The sequence below is a fragment of the Muscardinus avellanarius genome (genome assembly GCF_963383645.1).
Source record: "Muscardinus avellanarius genome assembly, chromosome: 7".
In the NCBI taxonomy this organism is placed as follows: domain Eukaryota; kingdom Metazoa; phylum Chordata; class Mammalia; order Rodentia; family Gliridae; genus Muscardinus; species Muscardinus avellanarius.
In genome coordinates, this window is record NC_137793.1 from 65,171,947 (window position 1) to 65,188,944 (window position 16,998).

The 16,998-nt window shown below is 41.5% G+C and overlaps 1 protein-coding gene across 1 annotated transcript in view; it reads right to left on the bottom strand.

The window, feature by feature from the left end:
- Positions 1-16,998, bottom strand: part of DNAH14 (dynein axonemal heavy chain 14) — a gene marked incomplete at both ends in the record, with an annotated part of 395,029 nt that overhangs the window by 52,640 nt on the left and 325,391 nt on the right. Inside the window, 3 exons of the mRNA XM_080698700.1 lie at positions 2,281-2,525; positions 6,535-6,656; positions 7,725-7,955. Coding sequence (XP_080554826.1) covers positions 2,281-2,525; positions 6,535-6,656; positions 7,725-7,955 — 598 coding nt within the window. The remainder of the gene's footprint in view (positions 1-2,280; positions 2,526-6,534; positions 6,657-7,724; positions 7,956-16,998) is intronic.

Below are 16,998 nucleotides of genomic sequence, written 5' to 3' on the forward strand. Positions count from 1 at the left end.
ATGACCGGTTTTACTAAAACTTAGAAAGGAGGACAAAAAATTACATCTAGAATCAAGTTTTTTTTTTTTTTTTTGTGGTGCTGGGGATTCAACCCAGGACCTTGTATGTTCAGTACTACCAGAGTCTTTATTTAGCTAAAATTTCAAATAAAAAACTTTAAATTAAAACCACTATTTGGTTAGTTTTTAAAAAACAATATCTGACTTTATTTATTTATTTTTGGTGGTACTGGGGTTCCTGGAAGCCCTTCTACCTCCGGGCTACACTCCCAGACCTATTTTATATTTTTATTTGGAAACAGGGTCTCTTAAACCAGCGCAGCTGGCTTCGAACCTGCGCGATCCTCCTGTCTCCGCCTCCCAAGCATGGGGATTCCAAGCGTGCACCACCACGCCCGGCAGATCTCAGACTTTAATATAAGGCATAAGTGGTAGGGTATAAATACCAAAGGCATAATAAAAGCATATAGTCCTCTGACAATATGACATATGTTATATAAGTGACCCATAAAATGAGAGAGGCTGTGCATCTCAATCTTGCTAGATCAATTTTATGTCACCTTTTACGTATATTACATAGTATCTACATAGCTTTTTCTTAAGGGGTTACCAGCTGATGGCTACAGTCTTAGCTATGCATGGAAAACTTGTCCATCTACCTACTTAATCTTGTCATTAATAGAAACACAGTTTATTCATGTGTTATAAAGAAACATCATATGTAGTACAATTAACACAGAAAAGAGGGTAGGGACCTGGAAGTAGTAGTGGCATGCATCTGTAATCCCTGTACTTGAGAGGCCAAGACAGGAGGATCACAGGTTCAAAGCCAATCTCAGCAATTTAGCAACACTTGTTTCAAAATAAGAAAAATAAAATAGGAGGTGTTAGCTAGGAGAAAAAATGCCCCTGAGTTCAATCTCCAGTACCAAAAAAGGGAGGGGGGCTGGGAATGTAACTCAGAAGTAGAGCATTTGCCTGGCAGATGCAAGGCCCTGGGTCAGATCCTCAGATCCACAAAAGAAGGAGAAGAAAGAGGAGAAGGAAGAGGAGGAGATGAAGGAGAAGAAATAATGAATAAAGTCAGATACTTGCAGGCATAGAGGTGTCAATATTTAAAATTTCATGGTAAAATACTTCTAAATGAGGCTTTGTCTGTATTTCTAACATAAGACACAATGAACTTTGAGCTCCTTTTATAAATATGGAATTTGAGAAATTTCCAGTTGCAGAAATTGAGTTTTAGATTTTCTTTCCACTTAACACACATCTCTTCCTAAACTGGCCAAGGCAGTGACCTAGCATTCCTGTAATTTCAGTATTTGAATGTCTGAGACAGGAGGATCACAGGTTTGAGGATACTCTCAGCAATTTAGCGAGATTCTAAACAACTTATTTTAAAATGAAAAGTAAAATAGGACTGGAGGTGTGGCTCGGAGGTAGAATGTCTCTGGATTCATCTCCAGTAACACATACACACACACACACACACACACACACACACACACACACATACACACGTCAGTCCCTACCTGAAGTTCAGATTAAGATTGTGGTAGTACTCATTGGGCATTTACATAAAAAATAAGGAAAAACAATAGCAATAAAATATGCAGATTACTCATTATTTATAATTTTAATTGAGAATGAAAGTATTTGAGAAAAGTCCAGCAGTGTCACAAGTTAAAATAGACAGTCCATTGTTAGACAAGCTGCTTTCATTACTGTTGAATTAATGGTAGGTATTAGTGGTAGGAATTTAACTTAAACTTAAGTTTAGTTGCTATAAAAACTACGATTTCTTGGACATTTCTTGTAGTTAAGAGGAAATATATTTTTACTCTATTTTAATAAAGAGCATATTTTAATGGAATGCATAAAGTCTGGATTGTCTCCTTTTAAAAGATCTTTTAGTATTAATACTTAAAGGATAATCAATCTTTTGTCTCTGTAACCAAACTTGGTGCACAGGATAGATATCAGGAACATGAAATATATGCATAGAGCCTAGGAGGGAACTAAGCATCCTCTCTAAGACTTGCCTTAAAATTTAGATCAAGTATCTGGTGGCAAATGTCTTATTATATAACAAGTTAAAAGCAAAAGTGGAGACTGAGGAACATCAAAATTCACAATGCTTACGTTCAGAAATGAGGCAGTTCACTTACATTGATCAGTTACCTGGTAGAAATTTTTGGTAATAATTCAGTATTTGGTCCTTATAAATTTCTATTTTGATCTCCATAAAGGTCTCAATATCATTACATATCTTGACTTTACCTTGTGTTTCCTGAAGTAAGTTCAATGTTTTTTCCTCCAGTTCTTCAAGAGTTATGGAATCAAGGGAAATACTCTCCAGTAACTGGGAACGCTGATTTTCTAAATGAGGAACTTCATGACTTACTACAGTAGACAAGAGTTGATCTTGCAAACCTTGGAATGTTACCGAGAAGTTGACCATAGTAACAAAGTTATAGACTGATGGAAGAAAGTGGGGATTGTCTATTTCTGTAGATAAGTATAACCTAAACATGAAAAAGACATCAGTTATTCAAAGAACATACAGAGAAAAAAATGAAACTAGTTTATTTAATAATATAAGAAGCTGGGCGTGGTGGCGCATGCTTGTAATCCCCACGCTTGGGAGGCTGAGACAGGAGGATCACACAGGTTCGAAGCCAGCCTCAGCTACTTAGTGAGGCTCTCAGCAACATAGTAAGACCCTGTTTCCAAATAAAATATAAAATGGGTCTGGGAGTATAGCCTGGAGGTAGAAAGCCTCTAGGTTCCACCCCCAGTACCACCAAAAAAAAAAAATTAAAAAAATTAATAAGAAATATTTTTCAAGAAGCAAATACTGTGTAAATAATTGGCTATTTAGAACTTTAAAAACCATTATTACAACCAGGTGTGGTGGCGCATGCTTGTAATTCCGGTGCTTGGGAGGCTGAAACAGGAGGATCAAGGCCAGCCTCAGCAACTTCTGAGGTCCTCCCCAACTTAGTGAGACCCTGTTTCAAATAATGAGTAAAAAATAGGGCTGGAGGTGTAGCTTGAAGGTAGAATGCCTCTGTGTCTAATCCCCAGTACCATCCATACAAAAAACAATATTACAAATTATTTCCATACTCTATTGGGTGTAAGCATAAGAGCAGAGTAAAGACTAACTAGGAATTTTGATTTTGATCTGCCACTTGGTCACTGTAAAGACTGGTTCTTACCCTGTGTAAGAAGCCAATGGGTGGGAGGTTCTTGAGCAAAGAAGTAACAATGATTTTTATTTTATTTTAGTGGTACTGGGGTTCCTGAAAACCCTTCTACCTCCGGGTTACACTCCCAGACCTATTTTTTATATTTTCTTATTTGGAAACAGGGTCTCTTAAGCCAGAGAGGCTGGCTTCGAACCAGTGTGATCCTCCTGTCTCCGCCTCCCAAGCATGGGGATTACAAGCGTGCGCCACCACTCCCGGCTCGTAACAATGATTTTTAAATTTAGTTTTGGTACTGGGGGATTGAACCTAGGGACATTCTAGCTCTGAGTTACATCCCCAGCTCTTTTTATTTTGAAGCAGGGTTTCACTTAATTGCTAAAGCTGGTCTCGAACCTCTGATCCTCCTGTCTCAGCTTCCCAAGTAAATGGGATTAACAGGCATGACATGGTCTTTTAAAACCAGATCTCAGCTGGGCTTGGTGGTGCACACTTGTAATCCAGCATTTGGAGGCTTACACAGGAGGATTGAGGTTCACAGACAGCCTCAGCTACTGCTTAGTGAGGCCCTTTGCAACTCAGTGAGACCCTGTTTCAAAATAAAGAATAAAAACAAATAGGGCTGGGGGTGTAGCTCAGAGGTAGGATGCCCCTGGGTTCCATCTCTGCTATTGCAAAAAACAAAAAACAAAAAAAGACCTCTGTAGCTGTGGTACTGAGATGGGAAGATGGTTAGACTGTGAGAGGAAGGTGGCCTAGAGCAGGAGCAGTGGGCCTGGCCACATTTTAGAGCTTGTGTAGTTTTTATAGCAATCAAATAAAGCATTCCACTTTATAAAACGTGAAATCGAAGCTCAGGGAGGCTGAATAACTTGTTCCTATCACATGGTTAAGAAGTGAGAGTGGGGATCTGTTGCCAATGTCTGTCTTCCAAAACAGTGTTCTCTACCATCACCTCAAACACCGGCATTTCCAACCAGGTTGTCAATTCAGGAAAATGTAGCTTCATGAGCCTTTCTACAGTTGTGATTTTTATTGTATCCACTGAGAAAAAAGAACGACTAACATGGCGTTTTTCAGTGTTTTACACAATAGTTTTGTGGAATGGGTTCAGTGAATAGAGGTGCTATTTAATCCTTTCAAACAGGAAAGTCCCTGTTTAACTTTGTTGAACCCACTGTACTTTAAAAAAAAAAAAACATCAGGACCCTTTGAGTGACACCTGATAAGTCTCTGGAAATGCTGTTTTGTGGAACATACTTTGGAAAATGTTTTTTTAAAATTTTTTATTGGTGCATTATATTCTTACATCATATTGGGGTAAAACACTTGTGTGTACATACATGTACACATCACCCATTTAGCCCCTACCCAATTCCCACCCCATTCCCTCCCCATCCCTCCTTCCCTTGCTTGGCTTAGTAGTTGACTTCGATATGTTTAAGTACATTGTGTGTTTTAGAGATATTTCTTCAATGTCAAGTTCTTGCTGTCGGATTTTTTTCTAAGTTATAAATTATGGGTTCGTTTTTGGAGTGATCATCTTCTAGGAGCGAGATTCTATTCTCCATGTGGTCTAATTGATTGTTTATAGTTTGAATTGATGCCTTTACTTCATTGATTGCATTCCTTATTTCTTTTAGACTCTCTCTAAATTCTTTTTGAGGGTCCTGTATTATTTCTACAGTTATATTCCTGATTTGATCTTCTGGAGATCTCAGAATTTTTGTGTTATTAGGTTCTGATATTGTGGGGTTGTGGGCATTCATTGCTCCATTGTTATTCCTCTTTCCCATGATTTCAGAAGTTTGTGCTTTCTCTGGGTTCTTCCCTGGGTCACCACGACTTCACTTAGGGTGCTCTGGATCTTGAGTCTGTGGTAATCTCAGTCGCCACTACTCCTTCACTGGGTTGTACTGCAAAATCTCAGACCCAGGGAGATTATCAAAGCTGTGCAAGTCCCTGGGGGTGCAGTGCTGGGATTTTGCCTGTAGGGGCCACAATTTCACTTACAGTTGTTGAGTGCATTGATCTGGAGCTGTCATGGGTGTGGTGAATTTGCTGCTGCTACTGGCAATATGGCGATGCTGCCATGCCCTTGGCCGTGAGGCTGGTGTATTTATTTTCTGGTTTTGAGCTCAGTTCTGAGTCCCTGGAGGGCGTGATGAGCTTGGCCACCGGGAGTTTTAAACATTCTTTGTACTGAAAGAACTGCTTAATTACACCCGAATGATCCGCTGCTGTTCACTTTAGCTCCTTGTTTACCTTTCCTCTCTGGAGCCTGGTTTTGTGAGGCAAGATGGTGCCAGAGTGGCTCTGCTGCTACAATGCAGGTGGGTTTCTTTTCTGGTCTCTGGTTATTCTTCTAGTTTTCTCTTTCTCTGTCCCTTGTATTTGCAGTTTTTATTTCTCTGCTGATAGTGTTTTCTGGCTATGAGAAGCACTGATTTTGTGGCAATAGAGACCGAGTGTTAGCAGGACTCGTAAATGCCGCTTTTCTCGGTCGCCATCTTCCCAGAAGTCTGGAAAATGTTTTAGTAAAAGAAGAAAGGAGACGAGGAGAGAGAACCCTAATGAGTAAGAATGCATGGAGAGACTGAAGCCCTGCCCAGTGGAGGGGAAATACAGCCAAGAGATCTGAGCGCACCAGAGCCCCTGGCATGGGGTGCAGCACCAGGCAAGGATCCTTAACATCGTCTACTGTCCCTTCTTATTGCCTGCCTGCTCAGCAATCTTCTGATTGTGAACGGACTTTCTTGTATCTTTGTTGAGAGAAGACACATGATTAACAACTCAAATGTCTTATTTCCCTCAGACGTATATATTTGTGGTGATCAAATCTTACTACGTAATGGTGCTTTTTCAAGTTGGTTAGTGGGAGTGGGCTTCCTAGTGGCTAGTTCCTGCCATAAACATGGGTATAGCATTTTTTTTTACCTCCTTAGGCAAATTCTCTTTTTGTTCTGGATAGTAAGTATGAATTTTGTTCCCACCCATACGATGCGAGGCAGGCAGATACAGCCAAGCTGTAGGTGGAGCAGTGCTTGTTGCCCTAGCTCGCTGCTGAGCTCCTCAGGAGTCCTCATGGAACCTCCAGCTTTCCTCAGGTAGTCTGAAAAATACTGCACTAGAGTGATTCAGTAAATCAAAATGTTTCCTATGCTGCATACTGATGAGAGCTACTGTCAACACAGAACAGAAAGAATATTCAAAATGTCATCTTGCTTCTTCTTCAGGTGAGCTTCAGAACTGAAATACAAGGCCTTTGATAATATTTGTCTTAAAAATATAAACATTTGACACAAGTACCTAAATTTGACATTACCTAAATTTGGTATTGTATTCAATCTCACAATCATCAATTCTGATAAAATATTGCCCTTTTTTCTGATAAATATCCTTCTTCAAAATTGCCTTCAAGCCTGGAGAAAATGTTTCAGGGAGATTCTGGAAAAATAGACATAATTAAGAGAAATCATCTTAGAAAATCAGTTGAAAACACAGCATTTAAAACCTTTTTTATTGGTGCATTATAATTGTGTTTAACAGTGATATTCACAGTGATCCACTGTTTATGTACAAATGCTGATCTGCTTTCTTCCCTGTCCTTCCCCATCTCACTCTCTGTGATCTCCTCCCTCTACTAGTTTTCCTTCTGTTTTTATGAGACCCCTCTTTTCCCTGCTTTTTTCTCTAGCTTATGTTATGAGAGAAAACATGTGATCCTTGATTTTCTGAGTCTGGCTTATCTCAGTTAGCATAATGTTTTCCAGTCCCATCCAGTTTCCCATTTTGCAGATGAGTAAAACTCCACTGCATGTACCTATCACATTTTCTTTACCCATTCATCTGTTGACAAACATTTAGGTTGGCTCTATAATTTGGCTATTGTGAATTGTGCTGCTAATAAGTATGAATATGCATGGATCACTATGGCGTTCTTTGTGTGTGTGTTTGTGTGTGTTTGTGTGTGTGTGTGTGTTACTGAGGACAGAACCCAAGGGCCTTCTACCTCTGGGCTATACCCCCAGACCTATTTTACTTTTTATTTGAAAACAGGGTCTCACTAAGTTGCTAATAGCTCCACTAAGTTTCTGAGGCTAACCTCAAACCTACAATCCTCCTATCTCAGTCTCCCAAGTACTGGGATTACAAGTGTGCACCACCATACCCGGTTCATTATAGTACTTTTTTGGAAGGATACTGTGACAATGGTATGGCTAGGTCATATGGTGGTGCCATTCCTAGTCTTTTAAGGAACCTCTAGACTGATCTCTGTGGTGGTTATACTAATTTGCAATTGCACCTATGGACACACAGCATTTGAAACATTTAAATCTTATGAAATACCTGGGCAGCAGTAAAAGACAGCTGTAAGAGAACATTGAACCTCACTGTATACATATATATGTGCATATATGTACATGTAATTTTTTCTCTGACAAAGCTACATGTCACTTAAAACTTTGTGTCAGCTGCGTGAAAGTAGGAAATTAGGTCATGTTGTCTAAATACCTCCAAGAGGACGCTTTCTCCTGTTTTCATAGCATTTTCTATCTTTTGGGGGTAACTGCTATCCTCAAAGGAGAGCTCCAGCAGTCTGGATCCTACCATCTGACGGATCCAGTTGCGTGCTTGCTTGTGTGGATCGATCATCAGTGGCCACTGCTGGCCACTCTTGATCAGGATGGCGTTCTCTGTTGAGTACTGACCGAGAGGCAGCCCCTGATTATGCCATTGACGGATCTGGAAAGAAACCATTAGTGCTTGGGATGTTTCATAAAATGTCTCCACATCTCTGGTATCCTTTGGGGATAGTGAAAGATCCTTTGAAAATAAAAATCTTTAAAAAGATGTAGGAAATAAACAATTTAAAGCAATCTGGATATGAAGCTTTTGTTATGGTAATTATTCACTAAGCTCTACCTTTCTGTTCCTCAGTAAGGACACTTATAATACCCATCACAACAAAGATGTGAGAAACAGAAAACAAACATAAAGTAGAGTACCTATTTCCAAGCTCTTAAATGCTAATGCAGATATAAGACAGGCAATAATATGTAATTATACAAATATGATAGCAGCAACTCTATTTCAAACCCACCACCTGCCAAACATATGCATGTATTATCTACAGATACCTTCATTTCTCAAGGAACAACTGAGGCTAACCGGTTAGGTACTTGCCTGTGGCCAAGCTGTCAAAACAGAGGCCATGCTAGGGTTAGACTCAGGAGCTGACTGCATCCTCACCTCTTGTATGGCCTCTCTTTTCTTGTCACTCCTATTACTGACAGTACCAGTATATTGGTGATAGGTCTGGTCCCTCCCTTCCTCCACAGGAGCCTGCAGAGGGGACAGGAGGTGGAACCCGGAAGCCAGAGCAGAGATGCCATGAGACTCCAAACATCGTGAGACAGACTCCAGGCATTCTGAGACTCCAGATGTTGCGAGAGAATTGGCATTCCCACACTGCTAGCCTCCCCCTGAACCCCCCACCCCCACTTTAAACAATGGTACTTCCGCTCTACTGCATGACTGCTGACCAACAGGGACTACTGGCTGACTCTGCTGACTGTGTGGCTCATCAGTCCCTCCCCCACAGCTGCCAGACCCGCCAGAAGGTGGCAGTTTATTAGGCTGATTAAAGCTGCTTTTAATAACCTGGTTGGTGTTTGCCTCTTTTGTGACTCCCCAGCTCAATTTCAAAACTACATTAGGTGCATGAAACCCAGGAGGATTTTTATATTTTTTCCCCTTTTTTTTTTCTCTTTTTTGAGAAGACTCTTCAATCTGCACCGGTCTTGCTGGGTAGCGTGTGCCCTACTGCTGCCACCAGTGCCTCTACCAGCCCGCTGCAGCTGCTAGCGTTGCCTGCCACTGGCACCTCCGCCCACTGTCACCAGTGACACCCCCTGCTGGTGCCTCCACCCGCCGCTGCAACGTGCCAGCTCCATGCTCCAGGGCTCCGTACTCCAGCCACTGCCTCCGATCCGCTCTGCACTCCAGCACTGGATAAGCTTCCTCCCCTTCCCTTGGTTAGCAGGCTCTAGCTTCTTACCTCTCCAGACTTGGGTCTGTCCTTTCTGCCGGTCCACTGGGACTTAAAATACAAGCGCTTGGTGACCCATTGTCCTCTAGTCCACTGGGACCTCCGGTCCACTGAAACCACTTGCCCGTTAGACCCTAGTGATGACTGGCCTCTTCGGGTCGAGGACCCCCCCAGTTCCCGGACATTGATCAGGATAATCAGGGACGCCTATTTCCTGTTATTCGTTCTTGCCCGTGGACCAATTATGGGAAGCCAAACCTCCAAATTGATTCCCAGTCCCCTCTGGGTTGTCTTCTCATTAATCTCCAAATTTTGGTTTAGCGGAAGAATTATGTCCTGGACGATTAACCTTTTATTGTACAAGTTGGATAATGGGTTGCGGTGGTCTGTGAGTTACAGTCTAGATTTCATTATCTTGACTGATCTCAGCAACTTTTGTAAGTGGTCCGGTAAATGGTTGGAAGTCCTTTGTGTACAGACTTTCTTTTGCATGCATTCCTGCTTTTCCCTTCCCACCTCCCCCCTGCTCTACCACCCAAGTCATGCTGGCTAGGGATTCCCGCCAGCTGCAATCACCATCTTGGTTGCTGCATGGCAGCATACAGACGCCATCTGGTGGTCTTGCCGAGTCACAGGCTAACTTGCAGTTGCCATCTTGGCCCACACCAGCCTGCAGTTTTGCTGAGTCACTGGCACAGTTGCCATTTTGTGATGACACATGGTTGCCAGCGTCTAAACTGGCTGGGTTGCAGGTGCTGCTCTCTGAACACCCTGATTCACAGGATCTCTCATCACCCTGGCCACCATCCTATCCCAGGACAGCCTCCCACTCTAACCCACTCCTTTCCCCCCTGCCATCCTCCCTTAGAGAACAACCCTTACCTCCTCCTTGCCTTCCCCCCTAGGTTACTGTACCCCATAGGTTACCGTTCCCCCTTCTCTCTTGGCCCCGCTCCATGAGGTGGCTGGTGCAGAAGGTGTAGTCCACATCCATGTCCCTTTCTCCCTCCCTGACCTTGCTCAAACTGAAAGAAAACTGGGTTCTTTTTTTGCCAATCCATCCAGTTTTATTAAAGAATTCCAATACATTGTGCAAGCATAAGATCTTACATGATGGGATCTTCATGTTATTTTAACCTCTGCCTTAACTCCAGATGAACGTCATCATATTGTAAAGGCTGCCCGGGAGTGGGCCGACCAGGCTCATTTAACCAGCCCAGTGCTCCCTACGGGAGCAGCTGTGGTTCCTTCTGAGGATCCCCACTGGGATCTTCAGCCAGCCTCTAATGGTGTTGTGAGGGAATAAAAATGAGAGACCATATGATGCTATGCCTTCTTGGTGGTATGTGGGCTGCTTTCCATAAAGTGGTTAAACTTAAAAAAAAAAAATCACCCAAGGTCCAGATGAAAACCCAGCTGTTTTTCTTAATTGGTCACAGGAGGCGTTTACCCTCTATACCCACTTAGATCCATCTACTGAGGCAGGATATGTAGTGTTGGCAACCTATTTCATTGGGCAATCAACCCTGATATTTGTAAAAAATTAGCTGAGGACAGTCCTCAGACCCCTATCTGAGATTTTGGTGAACATGGCATTTAAAGTTTTTAGTTACAGAGAGTAACAGCCTGAAATGGCTTTGCCAAAAGGCAGATCCCTGGTAGCTGCCCTGTGTCCAGCAGTGGAGGCTCAGCCCTCTGGAGCGCCACCTAGGGGTGGAGGATAGCAATGACAACTACCTCCAAGAGCCTGCTTCAAGTGTGGCAAGGTCACACCCACCAATCAGACAATGCCCGGCATGCGGCCAGGAGGGCCACTGGAACAATGCCATTGGAATAGCAGTGAGCCCCAGGTGCCTCAACACGGGGGGCCACTCTTCTAGACCAGGCCCTGCTGCTGGCCCTACTTGGCCTGGCCTAAGACTGACAGCTCCCAGACTCCTCAACTTCAATCCTCCTTGCTGAGCCCAGGGTAACTCTCAAGGTAGTGGGTAAACCAATCTCCTTTTGGGTTATCTACTCTGTCCTTCCATCTTTTCAGGCCCTTAAGCCAGGGGATCAAGTCCTCCTCACGTCACTCCAACCAAAACATCTCCAACCACAGTGGACTGGGCCTTTTACAGTGATCCTCACCACACCTACTGCAGCCAAACTGCTGGGGGACCCCAACTGGCATCACCTTACTTGGTTAAAAAGGGCTCCATTACAGCAACTTTATGACAGATTCTCCTGTGCTGTGTTTGGGCCCACTAAGCTCTGTGTTTCTTGGCATAATTCTCTTTAATGCTTTTATTTTAGCAGGTCCATTTGTTTATATGGTACAGTGCTTTCCCTCTCCAGATGCCAGACAGTCATATTAAACTCTCTAAAATCCATTATGGATGCTCCTGACCCAATAGAATGTTTTCCATTTGACCAGACGGACCCATACCCACTCACTGCTGAAAAGAGTGGCGTGTGTCTCTTTCAGGAAAAATGCTGCTATTAGTAAACCTCGTCTAACGGAGAAAGATGTCTAAACTCTGACCAGGTTAAGCAAGAATTTAAAAACACAATATTGACAATCTACATCATATTTGGAAGGGCTCCAAGGGCCAGTAGCTGCTAGGCTCCTTCCCTTCTGGGCAAGGGCCAGTAGCTGATGGGTTCCTTCCTTTCCCATGATTTGCCTTTTCTTTTCTTTCTTTCTTTCTTTTTTTTTTTTAGGTGGTACTGGGGATGGAACCCAGGGGCCTTCTACTTTAGGGCTACACTCCCAGACCTATTTTATATTTTATTTGGAAACAGGGTCTCTTAAACCAGCTGAGACTGGCTTTGAACCTGTGCGATCCTCCTGTCTCCGCCTCCCAAGCACAGGGATTACAAGCTGGGCGTGTGTCACCACGCCCAGCTTGCCTTTTCTTTTAATAGCTCCTTGTCTGTTAAAGTTTATTCGAATGCTCATTACCAAGCTGCCCAGGGTCAGCTCTGACTCCTGCTGCAGCCAGACTCCCACCTGCCTACTTCCAAAGGACTCAGCATTCCCAGCCAAGGGGCCCCTACAACGCCCCCTGTCAGCAGGAAGTCACTATGGACTTAGTTGTCCCCCAATATTACTAAAAGGCTGGGATGATAGGTCGGGGTCCCATGGGGGAAGGACAGGAGGTGGGGACAGGAGGTGGAACCCTAGAAGCCAGAGATGTCGTGAGACTCCAAACATTATGGGACAGACTCCAGACATCGTGAGACTCCCGATGTTGTGAGAGAATCGGCATTCCCACACTGCTACCCTCCCCTAACACCCGCCTCCTGCTTTAAACATTTGTACTTCTGTTCCACCATGTGACTCTGCCGACCAGGACTATTGGCCAACTCTGCTGACCGCGTGGCTCATCTGTCCCTTCCCCCACGACCGGCACACCCACCCAAAGGCACCAGTTGATTAGGCTGACTAAAGCTGCTTTTAATAACCTGGTTGGTGTTTGCCTCCTTCACACTTCCCCAGCTCAATTTCAATGTTACAATTGGGGAAAATAGGCCCAGAAAGCCCATAGAGGTAAGAGAAGAAGCAAGACATCAGGGAACTTTCCAGCCAAAGAAAGCAGGGGCTTCCCTAGGAGAAGCCAATGATACTTTTTAGTTTTGGAATCAAGGTAAAGGTTTTGTTTTCGTACTGTTTTAAGCCTATGAAGAATTGCATGCTATTGGATTCTACATAATATGAAAGATGATGAAGACACCTGAGAGGGCAAGGGTTCCTCTTGGTGGAGTGTGGACTGTGTTTGGATACAGGCAAGGAAGTCAGGAGTCAAGGTTAGTGTGGTGAGAAAAATAAAAGCCCTGAGTCCAAAACCATAGTAGAGATTCTATTTTAAAAAATGAATTATTTTCCTGACATTATGCTTTTCTTTGTCATATTTTCTACCTATGTTTTGCTACAATGTGCTCAAGTTTTAAACTTTAGGTGAATAAAACCTTACATCTGTGTGTGTGTGTGTGTGTGTGTGTGTGTGTGTCCATCCATGTTGTTGTGTATTTATGTTTATTCATCCTCACTGCTGTGGAGTACTCCAATTTATGAACACCACACCCAGCTTATGGTTAGTTTTAAAGGATTTTTTCCCCCCTTAACCTAGATTATATACATATTCTCCTAAATTGTACTTTATTGTGTTTTACATGAATACAATTGAATTCGAATGCAATTCAATTTGTGTATGTGGTATGAAAAAAAGTTTAAAAGTTTCCTTTTAAAAATGAATATTACAAGCATATGCTTGTAATCTCAGCGCTTGGGAGGCTGAGACAGGAGGATTGCACAGGTTCGAAGCCAGCCTCAGCTACTTAATGAGGCTCTCAGCAACTTAATGAGACCCTGTTTCCAAATAAAGTATTAAAAAAAAAAAGTTCTGGGAGTATAGCCTGGAGGTAGAAAAGTCCCTGGGTTCCATCCCAGTACTATAGAAAAAAAATAATATTCAACTACTCAGCTCCATTTATGGGAGAGACTATCCATTTCCCACTGCACTTTGTCAAAAGTCAAACGTCTTTGTGTACGTGGGTCTGTGGATAGAACCCAGGGGCAATCTACCTCCGAGCTACACCCTCTGCCCTATTTTTTATTCTTTATTTTGAAACAGGGTCTCACTAAGTTGCAGAGGGCCTCACTAAGTAGCTGAGGCTGTCTGTGAACTGCGATCCTTCTGTCTCAGCCTCCTGAATGCTGGGATTACAAGCGTGCGCCACCACGCCTGGTTGGGCCTGTTTTTGGTCTCCAATGGTACTGTTGTTTATCCTTGCATTGGTATACACATACATAAACAATACCACTAATGTCCTAACTGTGCAGCTTCCAGTAAATTTTGATATTGATATTTTGATAATAGCTCTCATCATTATTTTAGACATTTTGGTTCTTTGACTTTTCTTATAGCTTCTATCATCAACTTTTGAGATCACACACAGGCATACACCACTCCCCTACAGGAACTATAGATCAATGTGAAAGAAAAGGCAACTTTTAATTCATGAACTTGGTATAACTTTATTCACTTAAGTGTCTTAAAATTATCTAAGTACTTTATAGTTTTTTTTCTATAAGTCTTGCAAATGTTTTGATAGGTTCATTTTGATTCTCCAATAAATGGTATTTAAAAACATTTCACTCTCTTGGTGAAAAGTGTAATTTGATTTTGTATGTTGACTTTTAAGTTCAGACACTTAACTTTTATTAATTCTGATAATGTGTCTATAGATTTTCTTGGATTTTCCAAATACATACCAACTGAAAACAACTGCATTTTATTTATTTATTTATTTATTTATTTATTTATTTATTTATTTATTTTTGGTGGTACTGGGGTTCCTGGAAGCCCTTCTACTTCCGGGCTACACTCCCAGACCTATTTTTACATTTTTATTTGGAAACAGGGTCTCCTAAGCCAGCGCGGCTGGCTTTGAACCTGCGCGATCCTCCTGTCTCTGCCTCCCAAGCGCGGGGATTATAAGCGTGCGCCACCACGCCCGGCTTTATGTTTTCTTTTACAACCCTACTGTGTTTTTTCTCCTTCCCTTACTACATTGTCTAGGATTTGTAGTAAAATGTTAAATTCAGGTGGTGACAGTAGATATCCCTTTGTTACATACACAATATTATTATTATTGTTGTTGTTGTTGTTGTTTTGGTACTGGAGATGGTACCCACGTGTCTTCTACCTCTGGGACACACCCCCAGACCTGCTTTTTATATTTTATTTGGAAACAGGGTCTCACTAAGTTGCTGAGAGCCTTACTACGCTGCTGAGCCTGGTTTAAAACCTGCGATCCTCCTGTCTCAGCCTCCCAAGTACCCCATTACAAGCATGTGTCACCACACCAAGCCACATACACAATCTTGAAGGTAAAACTTTCACCAAGTCATCGTTTTAAAAAAATTCTTATTTCTTTTTTTTGACCTGTGGTTAGATTAGGAATATATTTTCTAATTTCCAAAATCATGAGGGTTTTCAAAGTGTCTTTCAATTGCTGACTTCTGGTTTAATTGCATTTTGATCAGATAACATACTCTATATAATTTCAGTGCCTGAACATTTGTTAAGATTTGACTTATGGCTCATTATATATACATTCAGTTCTGGCAACGTTCTACTTGTGCCTGGATGGGATGCATAAGCTATGGACATCAGCTCCCATGCTCTGTAGATGGCCTCTAAGTCCATTTGTTGGTCACATTATCCAAATCCCTATTCTTACTGATTTTTGTGTGTTTGTTCTGAGTTATAGAAACAAAGGTATTAACATATTTCACTATAATTGTAGATCTCTCTACTTTTCTCTGTAGGTTTTTAAATATTTGCTGAATATTTGAGATCATGTTATCAGGTATAAATTTAGAATCACTAACATATTAACCAATTCCTTCTGTAAAGTGTGCTTATTTAGTTATAGTAATTCTTTTTTGCCTTAAAATTTATTTTTTTTGTAATCCATGGTAAATTCTCCCATTTTTATTCTCAAACTTTATGCTATAAATATGTCTTTTCTAAACAATACATGATTTCTTTTCTTTCTTTCTTTCTTTCTTTCTTTCTTTCTTTCTTTCTTTCTTTCTTTCTTTCTTTCTTTTTTTTTTTTTGGTGGTACTGGGGTTCCTGGAAGCCCTTCTATCTCCGGGCTACACTCCCAGACCTATTTTTAATTTTTTTTTATTTTTGGAAACAGGGTCTCATAAGCCAGTGCGGCTGGCTTTGAACCTGCGCGATCCTCCTGTCTCTGCCTCCCAAGAGCGGGGATTACAAGCGTGCGCCACCACGCCCGGCCAACAATACATGATTTCTGTTTTGTGCTTTGGTTTATACTACTGTAGAGCCTTATAATTTTAGATGTTCAATTGAAGCATTTCTTCTATTTACATCTAATATAGTTATTGATATGTTTGGACTTAAATTGTCATAAGCATTTTAGAAAGGAGAAGTCAATATTTGCTTTTGAGAGTTTATAGGCTGGTTAGTTCATTTTAATAGAGTTATCAATGAGGAAGCCAATCTAAAATTACTTTCTGAGGATTAAAAAAGGTAGGTGTATTTTTACATCTTCTAAACATCACATAAGATTTACCTAAATAGATGATAAGTATAGGTATTTATTTTGGCTATGGCTAAGTTCACTAATTTTATGAATAAAGGAAGTTTTTATTTTATTAATTAAAAGAAATTTGACATATTCATTAGACAGGGAAATAAGAATATTTTGTGAATTTTATTCATAGGATGAGAACCAGGAGAGATAAAACTATATTGAGGCATTAGAACTATAAGTTAAAAATAATTAGAGCTAAAAATTTGGAATAATGCCTATGTTTCACTGCTTCTTAGTATATACTTGGCTCTATGGACATGAATCAACTATATATATTATATATATAATATATACATATTATATATATAAATTTTTTTTCCTGTGTGGTACTGCAGATTGAACCTAAGGACATTCTACTTCTGAGCTATGACTCCAGCCCTATTTTATTTTTTTTATTTTGAAACAGGGTCTCACTAAGTTGTGGAGAGTCTCTCTAAGTTGTCGAAGCTGGTCTTGAACCTATGATCCTCCTGCTGTGCACCAACCATCACACCCAGCTCCAATACTTTTTACTTATCAAAATATTTTTGGGCCGGGCGTGGTGGCATATGCTTGTAATCCCCGCGTTTAGGAGGCAGAGACAGGAGGATTGTGCAGGTTCGAAGCCAGCCACGTGCGCTGGCT